This window comes from Erythrolamprus reginae, chromosome 4 (assembly GCF_031021105.1).
Source record: "Erythrolamprus reginae isolate rEryReg1 chromosome 4, rEryReg1.hap1, whole genome shotgun sequence".
NCBI classification, from domain to species: domain Eukaryota; kingdom Metazoa; phylum Chordata; class Lepidosauria; order Squamata; family Dipsadidae; genus Erythrolamprus; species Erythrolamprus reginae.
In genome coordinates this window covers 9,633,415-9,645,914 of record NC_091953.1, presented here as the reverse complement: position 1 = coordinate 9,645,914, position 12,500 = coordinate 9,633,415, and the positions used below count along the sequence as shown (strand labels likewise).

The following is a 12,500-nucleotide window of genomic DNA, read 5'->3' as shown; positions in this document are numbered from 1 at the left end:
AGAATAGAATGGGATGGGATGGGATGGGATAGAATAGAATAGAATAGAATAGAATAGAATAGAATAGAAATTCTTTATTGGCCAAGTGTGATTGGACACACAAGGAATTTGTCTTTGTGCATATGCTCTCAGTGTACATAAAAGAAAAGATACATTTGTCAAGAATCATAAGGTACAACACTTAATGATTATCATAAGGTACAAATAAGCAATCAGGAAACAATCCATATTAATATAAATTTTAAGAATACAAGCAACAAGTTGCAGTCATACAGTCATAAGTGGGAGGAGATGGGTGATAGAACCGGTATTCTACCAGTTTGGATGAACTTATAATATCGACTGCCGGTGGGCACCACCCGGCCAGACATAATGCTGTCCTATTTAGCCACATTTTTGTGGTTAAATGTGTGCGCACTCACATTTATGAACCAATAGGGAAGGTAACTGAATAATGCATGGTCAGTTCAAGAAGTGCTACAAATGAGTTCCATGCTATGGAGAAGGTGTAGTATGTTTTTATTCTCCCACCCCTGTGTAAAGTGTACTGTTTGCTTCATGATTTTTAAAAGTGAGTTGGATTTTTAAAGAGAAAGTCAAAGTTGGAATTTGTTCTTGCAAGCAATGATCCTATTATAATTTGCTAACAGTGAAAGAATGAGTGAAGTCTACTCCAACTAGGTCCATAGTGGAATTCCTTATGTCTCTAGTCAGAGCTTTGAATAAAAATATCACAATTAATTTAAACTAGTCTGCTACTAATCCAGTCATAGTTCTTTGAGCTGTGGTGGCGCAGTGGTTAGAGTGCAGTACTGCAGGATACTTCTGCTGCCTGCAGGCTGTTATATCCCGGGCCTATGCAGCTTGAAAACAAAAGAGGAATCCATGCACTGACATTTCAAATCAATCTTTTTATGTAGTCTCATTTTTACAAGCCATGTTCATGCATCTGAGATAATCTTGGCAGCTCCTCAGTGAGGGTAATTAAGAGATAACAGTTCCTCAGGGAGGTTGCTGCCAAAGATCAAAGCTACTTGTGCATTCCTTCATGAGAAAAGGAATTTCCAGTTTCACAGACTTACTTCTACAGCTTCTCAGCATCTCTGCAGACGGCATTTTTACTCCAAGGATTTTAGCAAGAAAGTATCATGGCTAAAATTTCAAACATCATCCAACTCCATTGCAAAATGTTGGAACTCCACCCCGAATTACCCACACACCACCCTTAACTACCTATAGGAAATGGTCAACAATTCCCTAGAGTTACAAACTACAGACTACTTCCTTTTCCCATAAAATATTCTTGTCTTTTTCTTAACCTTCTAAAGCAGGCATCTAGCAAAGGCTCCTGATCTTCCTCCTCCTCTAAGTCAGACTCGTACATCAGGATTTTCAAGGTGTCCTAAAGAATTGACCAGATCTATAATAGCAGAAGGGTCAGCCTCCCACATATGGTGGCTTCAGTAGAAATTCAATAGCACTTAGACAAGTCTTCTGAGAGTCAAATCAAATCAAATCAAATCAAACCAAATCAAATAATCAAACCAAACCAAACCAAACCAAATCAAATCAAATCAAATCAAATCAAATAATCAAATAATCAAATAATCAAATCAAATCAAACCAAACCAAACCAAACCAAACCAAACCAAACCAAATCAAATCAAATCAAATCAAATCAAATCAAATCTAGACATATGCTGTCCCGTGGTGTTTTATAGCACTCCTTGTGTAGTTTACAATGTTAGCATATTGCCCCCAACAATCTGGGTCCTCATTTTACAGACTTTGGAGGAATGGAAGTCCAAGCAACCTTAGAACCCCATCAAGATCGAACTCCAGGCTGTGGGCAAAGTTTGCCTGCAATAATGCATTCTAACCACTGTGCCACCGGGGCTTCAACCTGTTGAGAACCTTGTATACTTAAACGAAAAACTCAAACTTGGCTGGGTGGTGATTGGAAGTCACTGCGTTTGTTTCAACAAAGGTCTAATCTTCAGCCAGCTGGTGCTCCTCTCAGCAACCTGGCAAAGCTCATCTTCTGCACCAGCTGGAGTTTACAGTCCTAGCACAAATATAACTTCCACAGAAATGATAGTATAGTAGGATCACAGGCATTAACTTTCCAGTGGGATGAGCAGTGCAACATTAGGAGTAACAACCCCCTGTGATGTTTGCTATCTTCTTCATCTTTATTTTTATTTTCTATTTTCATTGGCTGATATATTTCAGTATATCATTCTACACTGCCCAAGCGTGTCCTCTCTGGAGAGCCATCCCTTCACTCTTACAATGGTAAGGATTATATTTATTTATTTTTAAATTTATTTTTGTTGGCATTGTTAACAAGTGTTTGGTTTGCTTGCTTCTTCTGGAGATGTAAATGAACAGTCCTTTAGATAGATAGATAGATAGATAGATAGATAGATAGATAGATAGATAGATAGATAGATAGATAGATAGATAGATAGATAGATAGATGATGGATGGATGGATGGATGGATAGAGAGAGAGAGGGAGAGAGATACATAGATACATAGATAAGGGATGGATGGATGGATGAATAGATAGATAGATAGATAGATAGATGATAGATAGATAGATAGATAGATAGATAGATAATAGATGCATAGATAGATACATAGATGATAGATAGATAGATAGATAGATAGATAGATAGATAGATAGATAGATAGATAGATGGGTGGGTGGGTGGGTGGGTGGGTGGGTGGGTGGGTGGCTGGATGGATGGATGGATAGATAGATAGATAACATAGATAGATAGATAGATAGATAGATAGATAGATAGATAGATAGATAGATAGATAGGTAGGTAGGTAGGTAGGTAGGTAGGTAGATAGATAGATACTGTAGATGATAGATAGATAGATAGATACTGTAGATAGATAGATAGATAGATAGATAGATAGATAGATAGATAGATAGATAGATACCATAGATGATAGATAGATAGATAGATAGATAGATAGATAGATAGATAGATAGATAGATAGATAGATAGATAGATAGATAGATAGATACTGTAGGTAAGTAGATCTGTCTGTCCCTAAATAGATAGGGACAGACAGACAGATTTTACTAAGTAAAGTGGTCACAGCCAGATGTTTGACTGGCTTTTTTAAAAAAAGGAGTTGTACTAACTCATGGAAGTCATCAGGATCAATGGTTGTTCACTTGGATGGCGATGTGACTTCCTCAGAAGGCCATCTGCTGGGAGATTTGTACGCCCAACCTTGTGCCGTTCGTGGACAATCTTGGAGTTTACGGCTAGTCTTTGACTGTAACAGCCATTCGAAGTTACAATGGCACTTGGGGGAGGGGGAAAAAAGTGACAAATTTTCCAAATTTTTTGGCTTTTACAAGCCTCCCTGTGGTCACATAACCAAAACCCAGAAGCCTTGGCATCTGGCAGGTACTTATGCCAGTTGCAATGTTTCAGGGAATATAATCCCCTTTCTGACAAGACAAGTCAATGGGGAATCCAGATTAATTTAACAGCCATGTTATTTAACAGCTGCAGTGATTTTATGTCTGTGGACAAAACCGGTCATAAAATGGGGCACAACTTACTTAACTACTGTCTTGTTTAGCAATGGAAATTTTGGAATCAATTGTGGTCGTCAGTCGAGGACTTCCTGTAAACTTTTCACAAAGACTGCCCAAACGGCTCACATTTTGCTCTCATATTCTCAAGGTATATTCTCACATTTTTTAAAGGAAACCTGATTTATGCGACACTGGGGATTTGAGAGATGCTGTTAGGGGCATGGCAATCACTTTATACTTGAAGGAGGTGAATTACAGGGAGAAGCTTTTCAAATAGGCTGTTCAAAGCGGTTTCCAGGGACAATTTAAAGTGCTATTTTTTAATCTATGAACCCCCATGGGGGCTAGTTGCAGAAGGCCGTTAGGCTTGCCTCCTTCAACCAGAATTGACTCATCTGATGCAAACTGTTTAGGGAGAATTGTTGAGAGGACCTCCTTAGCCATGAATAGCAATAGGCCTTAGAATTTGATACCACTACAGAGTGTTTTACAGCCCCTCTCTAAGCAATTTGCAGAGTCAGGGTAACCGGCAACAATCTGGGTCCTCATTTTACTGACCTCAGAAGGATGAAAGGCTGTGTCAACCTTCAGCCTGGTCAGATTCGATCTGCCAAATTGCAGGCAGCTGGCAATCAGCAGAAGTTGCCTGCAGTACTGCCTTCCAACCACTGCACCGCCACAGTGATAGATAGATAGATAGATAGATAGATAGATAGATAGATAGATAGATATGATACATAGATAATTATAGATGAATGGAAGGGTAGGTAGGTAGATCAGATAGGTAAATAGGTAGACAGACAGACAGACAGACAGACAGACAGACAATTATAGAGGGATGGATGGATGGATGGATGGATGGGTAGGTAGGTAGGTGCATAGATCGAATAGATAGATAGATAGATGATAGATAGATAGATAGATAGATAGATAGATAGATAGATAGATAGAAAGATAGAGAGAAAGAGAGAGAGAGACAGACAGACAGACAGACAGACAGACAGACAGACAGACAGACAGACTTTGGTATTCTTTTGATTCCTGCCTTTTTTGGAAGTCGGGACCAAACATGCACCCGGAGCACAAATTCACAGGAAGAGAAAAAAGGTCACTTATCTTGTCTGACATCTGGTAGGTTTGTCTGATTCATTAACTAAGAAGGGGATGATCAGGTCAACCCAATCCATTTTCCATGAGTCAGACTTAAGACCGTCTGATCTTTTGAATGTTGTTTTTAATGCTTGGGTTGAACCATGATGTAGCACGGCTGGATATGCCTTTGTTCCCAGTTCAGCGGAAAACAACCGTACCCATGAGTCGATTTTCTTTGAGTGAAAAAACCCACTGAATTCTTTAGAAGCAGAAGAAAGCAGAAATCCCGTGGGGGTTTGATGCTTCCTGAGAAAGGGAGCAGAAAACACAGAGAATGCTGCTTCAATCCAGCTGATTGCACAAATGCATTTGCTTCTGATTTGTTGGTACATTTGTGTACATTTGTGTAGAACAGATCTGGAGCTTGGGAAAAAAAACACACACCAAAAACCAGCCAGCAGAGAGTATATTTGCAAATAAGACACATCCCTGGAGGCAAAAGGCAATGAGACAAAATAAGCGGATCTGCTGACATTTTATGTTTCCGTGAACTAAAAGCACTTGCTTACATAACTCAAGAGGAAACCCTTTTTCCAAGTTCCTGGAAACTGTTCTGTCTGCATCAGTGTAATTACCATTTTTGGAGTATAAGACGCACCCTTTTCCTCCCTAAAAGAGGCTTAAAATCCAGGTGAATCTTGTATTCTGAATGTAGCTTTTTTCAAAGCATTTTCTCCCAGCCCTAACTAGATGCTAACGATCTTCCCAGCCCTTATCTTGCAGGTTCTTTCATTGTTACTCTTTGCAAATAATGTTTTCCAAGCCCTAGGTCTTTGCAGGAGGTTTTTCATTGCTCTAACTTGCTGTGAATATTTCTCTCCAGCCCTAACCAGGTGCTAATGATGTTTCCAGCTCTTCCCGGCTTGCAAGCTCTTTCATTGTTACTCTCTGCGAAGAATGTTTTCCAAGCCCTAGGTCTTTGCAGGGGGTTTTTCATTGCTCTAACTTGCTGCGAATATTTCTCTCCAGCCCTAACCAGGTGCTAATGATGTTCCCAGCTCTTCCCGGCTTGCAAGCTCTTTCATTGTTACTCTCTGCAAAGAATGTTTTCCAAGCCCTAGGTCTTTGTAGGGGTTTTTTCATTGCTCTAACTTGCTGTGAATGTTTCTTTCCAGCCCTAAACAGGTGCTAACGATGTTCCCAGTTCTTACTCACTTGCAAGCTCTTTCATTGTTACTCTCTGGGAAGAATGATTTCCAAATCCTGTCTTTGTAGGTTTTGTTTTAATTGCTCTACTTGCTCTGAATGTTTCTTTCCAGGCCTAACTAATGATTTCCCCAGATGTTACTGGCTTGCAAGCTCTTTCATTGTTACTCTCTCCAAATAAGATTTTTTAAAAGCCCTAACCAGCGGATAAAATAATGTGCTGAAGCTGACCAGACTAAAGACTCTAGCCAGATGAATATCTGCTAAACTAAATTTCCCTTTTTTCTTCCCAAAAACGTAGGTGCGTCTTATACTCTGAAAAATACTGTACCCATTTAATATGATAACCAGTGGTGGGTTCCTACCAGTTCACACCGGTTCAGACCAATCGGTAATGGTGGCAGCTGAAGGCTCCTGCCACCTGCCCGGACATAATCAAAAGTGCTCTGCATATGCGTAGAACTGTTGGGTGCGCACTCCCATTCCCAAACCAGCAGTAAAGTTAAGCGAAACCCACTACTCATTTAATCCAATATCTTCCAATCCTGCCACATGTAGCTAAGTGCTACTGTAGGATTGCTTCATTATTGACTATTTTAACTTACTTCATTTTACAGTGCCCAACAGCTACCAAGGCAACATTCGGAGTGCACATTAAAGTTGTAGGAGACTGGACAGGTATGTGAAGAGCCCAGCTGTACACTTTCTCTTGTAATGAATACCTTGATACAGAATCCCAACCATTTGTGTGCAATTTATATTGATGGTTTCCTAATATGATTTGATTGTTTATTTGTACCCTATGACTATCATAAATTGTTGTACCTTATGATCCCTGATGGTATCTTTTCTTTTATGTACACTGAGAGCATATGACAAATTCCTTGTGTGTCCAATCACACTTGGCCAATAAAGAATTATATCATCTATCTATCCATGTGTCTATCTGTCTGTCTGTCTGTCTGTCTCTGTCTGACTATCATCTCTATCTATCTATCTATCTATCTATCTATCTATCTATCTATCTATCTATCTATCTATCTAATCATCTATTTGTCTGTCTGTCTGTCTGTCTGTCTGTCTGTCTGTCTGTCTGTCTGTCTGTCTGTCTGTCTGTCTATCTATCTATCCAGCCATTCATTTATTTATTTCTAGCCTGCTCTTCTTCAGGGGACTCAGGGTGGCTTACAGCATAAAAATACAAAGTAGACAATTATAAAATCCAAACCTAAAAGCTACATTTGAAAACCCAAACATTTAAAACCTAATCCTAAAACCCCAAAACGTTTAAAACCATTTAACCAACAACATCTCATCACAGTCATACTATTCGACCGGAGCAGATTGTCAACGCTCAATGGCCCCAGGCCTGGCAGCAAAGGTGTGTTTTTAAAACCTTTTGAAAAGCCAGGATGGTGGGGCAGTGCAAATCTCTGGGTGGAGTTGGTTCTAAAGGACCAGAGCCACCACAAAGAAGGCCCTTACTCTAGGCCTCACCAGGCTACAATGCTTGGTTAACGGGACCTGGAGAAGGCCGACTCTGTGGGATCTTACTGGCCGCTGGGATACATGAATCTTGAGGGAGGTCACATGTCGCTTGTGGTCACAAATAACTCCAAGCAAGGCCCTCACTTGACTCCTCCTCCCAGCCTCACTGGCAGTTTGTTTGTTTTATCTGTAAAATTTAGTGGCTGCCCATGTTATTTCAAGACAAATCGCAGCAGCTTACAATTGTAACCCAGGGAGAGTCTGTGTGCTGTGCCTTTATTTCCTTTGCATTGTATCTGGGAATTGTCACAGAAAATATGTCCTTGCTAGGTAAGGAGATTTTTGCACCAGCTGTTTGATTGCCTTCCCAATTACTTAACATCTATATCATATTGTGATGGTCACATTACCTTTCATTTCACCATATGCTTCTTCTCCTGGGTGCTGGGAAACCTACTTTCAGCTCACATAGCCCTCTGGAATTCTATGGTTGGGTAGAAAAGCAATAGAATGAATGAAAATGCCTTAACATTTGGATCAACAGTGCAAGGAGAAAACCCCAAGCAGTTATAAAAAATATAGGACAGATTGTTGTTGTTGTTGTTGCTAGTTGCAAAGACGTGTCCGACCCATCACGACCCCATGTTCCTCCAGGACTTCCTGTGCTCTACCATCCACTGGAGTCCATTTAAGGTCACGCCGACTGCTTCAGTGCCTCCAGCCAGCCAGTCCATTCTCTGCCATCCCGATAATAATAATAATAGTAATAATAATAATAATAATAATAATAATAATAATAATACTCAGTTTCCGGTCACAATTCAAAGTGTTGGACCAGAATACCTCTGGAACCGCCTTCTACTGCATGAATCCCAGCGGCCGATAAGCTCCCACAGAGTTGACCTTCTGTGGGTCCTGTCGACAAAACAGTGTCGTTTGGTGGGCCCCAGGGGAAGAGCCTTCTCTGTGCGGGCCCCGGCCCTCTGGAATCAACTCCCCCCAGAGATTAGAACGGCTCCCACCCTCAATAAAACTCAGCTGTTAAATGCACCAGCGTTATCATCAGTGAGCAGAATATATTAACTTAGAAACATAGAAGATTGACGGCAGAAAAAGACCTCATGGTCCATCTAGTCTGCCCTTATACTATTTCCTGTATTTTATCTTAGGATGGATCTATGTTTATCCCAGGCATGTTTAAATTCAGTTACTGTGGATTGACCAACCAATCCTACGCTACTTCAGACAGATGGTTATCCAATATCTGCTTAAAAACTTCCAGTGTTGGGGCATTCACAACGTCTGGAGGCAAGCTGTTCCACTGATCAACTGTTCTGACTGTCAGGAAATTTCTCCTTAGTTCTAAGTTACTTCTCTCCTTGTTTAGTTTCCACCCGTTGCTTCTTGTGTGCTTTGGAGAACAGGTTGACTCCTTCTTCTTTGTAGCAACCCCTGAGATACTGGAACACTGCTATCATGTCTCCCCTGGTCCTTCTTTTCGTTAAACTAGCCATGCCCAGTTCCTGCAACCTTCTTCTTTTGCCCTCCATCTTTCCCAGTGTTAGGCTTTTCTCCAGTGTGTCCTTCCTTCTCATTAGGTAGCCAGAGTATTTGAGTTTCATCTTCAGGATCTAAAGAGCATTCAGGGTTGATCTCCTCTAGGACCAACCAGTTGGATCGCCTTGCAGTCCAAGGGTCTCGCAGGAGTCTTCTTCAGCACCAGAGTTCAAAGGCCTCAATTTATTTATTTATTTATTTATTCATTCATTCATTCATTCATTCATTCATTCATTCATTCATTCATTCATTCATTCATTCATTTAGTCCAATACACAATGAGGGTTTTAGTGGGTATATATCTATATACACATATTAAAATACATGATGAAGGTTATAGAGGAGATACTCATAGTAAAATATATCTAAGAAATAATAGAAAAGAAGATATAGTAATAGAACATATCAATGAAAGAATAGAAGAAGAGATATAGGAATAGAAGAAAGGTATAGGAGATATAGGAGAGCAATAGGACAGGGGACGGAAGGCATTCTAGTGCACTTGTACTGCCCCTTCTTTATGGTCCCAACTTTCACAGCCATGGGAAAATCATAGTTTTCACTATACACACTTTGGTTGACAGGGTGATGTCTCTGCTTTTTAGTACCTCGAGGCTTGACTACTGTAATGCTCTCTACATGGGGCTACCTTTGAAAAGTGTTTGGAAACTTCAGATCGTGCAGAATGCAGCTGCGAGAGCAATCATGGGCTTCCCTAGGTATGCCCATGTTACACCAACACTCCGCAGTCCGCATTGGTTGCCGATCAGTTTCCGGTCACAATTCAAAGTGTTGGTTATGACCTATAAAGCCCTTCATGGCACCGGACCAGAATATCTCCGGGACCGTCTTCTGCCGCACAAATCCCAGTGACCAGTTAGGTCTCACAGAGTTGGCCTTCTCCGGGTCCCGTCAACTAAACAGTGTCGTTTGGCGGGACCCAGGGGAAGAGCCTTCTCTGTGGCCGCCCTGACCCTTTGGAACCAACTCCCCCCAGATATCAGAGTTGCCCGCACCCTCCTTGCCTTTGGAAGCTCCTTAAAACCCACCTCTGTCGTCAGGCATGGGGGAATTGAGACTTTCCCTTCCCCCTAGGCTTATAAAATTTATGCATGGTATGTCAGTATGTATGTTTGGTTTCTTAAATTGGGGTTTTTAAAATTAATAATAATAATAATTATTATTATTATTATTATTATTATTATTATTATTATTATTATTATTATTATTATTTATTAGATTTGTATGCCGCCCCTCTCTGAAGACTAACTTAAATATTAGATTTGTTTACATTGTATTATTATTGTTGTTAGCCGCCCCGAGTCTATGGAGAGGGGCGGCATACAAATCTGATTAATAAATAATAAATAAATAAATAAATAAATAAATACATGCTGTTAGATTTGCCATAGCTTTCCTCCCCAATTCCTCCTCTTTTAATTTCTTGGCTGCAGTTCCCATCTGCAGTGATCTTGCAGTCGAAGAACATAAAATCTGTCGCTACCTCCGTTTCTTCCCTATCTATTTGCCAGGAACTGAGAGGACCGGATGCCAAGATAGATAGAACAGATAGAGTTAATTTATTTGAGGAAGGGGGCAATTCAGTTAATGGAGGGAGTTTTCCCCCCTGTTTAGTGCTGTCATTACTTACATTATCATGAAAATGTGTCATTTGCATTGTAATACAAATATGGAAGGGATCCTATTTGCATATAGATACGTGATTTGCGTACACAAATATAACAGAAAAATTCAAATAAGTTTTTATGAAAACATTTTATTTGTATTTGTATTTATTAGATTTGTATGCCGCCCCTCTCTGTAGACTCGGGGCGGCTCACAACAGTGATAAAAATGGTACATAGAGACAAATCTAATAATTAAAATGTAAAATAGCAATTATACATATAAAAAATCTTTAAAAATCCTGTAAATAAAAACATACATACAGTCATGTTGTGCACAGAAACTACATAGGCAAGGGGAAGATGTCTCAGTTCCCCCAAGCTTGACGACAAAGATGGGTTTTGAGGAGTTTACGAAAGGCAAGGAGGGTGGGGGCAATCCTAATATCTGGGGGGAGCTGATTCCAGAGGGTCGGGGCCGCCACAGAGAAGGCTCTCCCCCTTGGTCCCACCAGAGGGCATTGTTTAGTCGACGGGACCTGGAGAAGACCAACTCTGTGGGACCTAACTGGTCGCTGGGATTCGTGCGGCAGAAGGTGGTCTTGTAGATAATCTGGTCCGGTGCCATGAAGGGCTTTATAGGTCATAAGTAGAATACACTCAAAATTTTAAAAAAAACAAGAGTAAAAGTAAGTGTGAAAAAGAAAAGAAGAAACAAGTCAGAAAAAAAGGAAAGAAAACAGAAAACATGAAAAAAGTAATAAAACAGAGTGGTAGCTGATGTTCCTCTATGCAGTTACGGTATATTGTATATACAATTCTAATCAAATTGTTCTTTAACCTGACATCACGGAGTGGGTGTGGGTTTTGCCTTCCTGGGACAATTCCTTCTGTCCTTCCATCAACCTGGGGGTGGGAGGAGGAATCTTATCCCCCTCACAACTTGGGTGTCCTCCTTGATCCACAGCTGAGCCTAGAACAACATCTCTCAGCTGTGGCAAGGGTGGCATTTGCACAGGTTCGCCTGGTGGGGGACATGATCGAAACATTTAAATATGTTAAAGGGTTAAATAAGGTCCAGGAGGGAAGTGTTTTTAATAGGAAAGTGAACACAAGAACAAGGGGACACAATCTGAAGTTAGTTGGGGGAAGGATCAAAAGCAACATGGGAAAATATTATTTTACTGAAAGAGTAGTAGATCCTTGGAACAAACTTCCAGCAGACGTGGTTGGTAAATCCACAGTAACTGAATTTAAACATGCCTGGGATAAACATAGATCCATCCTAAGATAAAATACAGAAAACTGTATAAGGGCAGACTAGATGGACTATGAGGTCTTTTTCTGCCGTCAGTCTTCTATGTTTCTATGGTGCACCAATTGTGGCCCTATTTGGACAGGGACTCTCTTCTCACGGTCACTTACGCCCTCATCACCTCATGGCTCGATTACCGCAATGCTCTCTACATGGGGCTACTTTTAAAGAACGTTCAAAACACAGCCACGCAAGCCGTCATGGGCCTACTGAGGTATATCAGTGTTTCACCATCACTCCATGAGCTGCATTGGTTACCTGTTGGTCTCTGAACACAATTTAAAGTGTTGGTTATCACCTATAAAGCTCTACATGGTAGGACCAGATTACTTACCGGACCTTCTACTGCCTCATGTATCCCAGTGGCCAGTTAGAGCCCATAAACTCAGCCTTCTCCGGGTCCCCTCAACCAAGCAATGTCACCCTCGCATGGCTCAGAGGAAGGGGCCTTCTCTGTGGCAGCTCCAGTCCTTTGGAATCAGTTCCCCCCAGAGATTTGGCCTCCAGGTCTTTCATAAGACTCTAAAAATATGCTGCTGGGTTCTGAATACGAATCCATGCAAAGATTTTTGGAGCTGGAGCTGTTGAACATTGTCTTCTTGCTCCGGCTGACTGTATGATGAGTGAATGATTATGATTGGATCTTAGTT

At 40.8% G+C, this 12,500-nt stretch overlaps 1 protein-coding gene across 2 annotated transcripts in view; it reads left to right on the top strand.

Annotated features, from left to right (window-relative positions):
• NOX4 (NADPH oxidase 4) overlaps positions 1 to 12,500 on the top strand; it is a 117,057-nt gene that overhangs the window by 57,295 nt on the left and 47,262 nt on the right. For both annotated transcript variants that reach the window (XM_070751644.1, XM_070751643.1), the window contains 2 exons: positions 2,233 to 2,295; positions 6,483 to 6,543. In XM_070751644.1, coding sequence (XP_070607745.1) covers positions 2,233 to 2,295; positions 6,483 to 6,543 — 124 coding nt within the window. The remainder of the gene's footprint in view (positions 1 to 2,232; positions 2,296 to 6,482; positions 6,544 to 12,500) is intronic.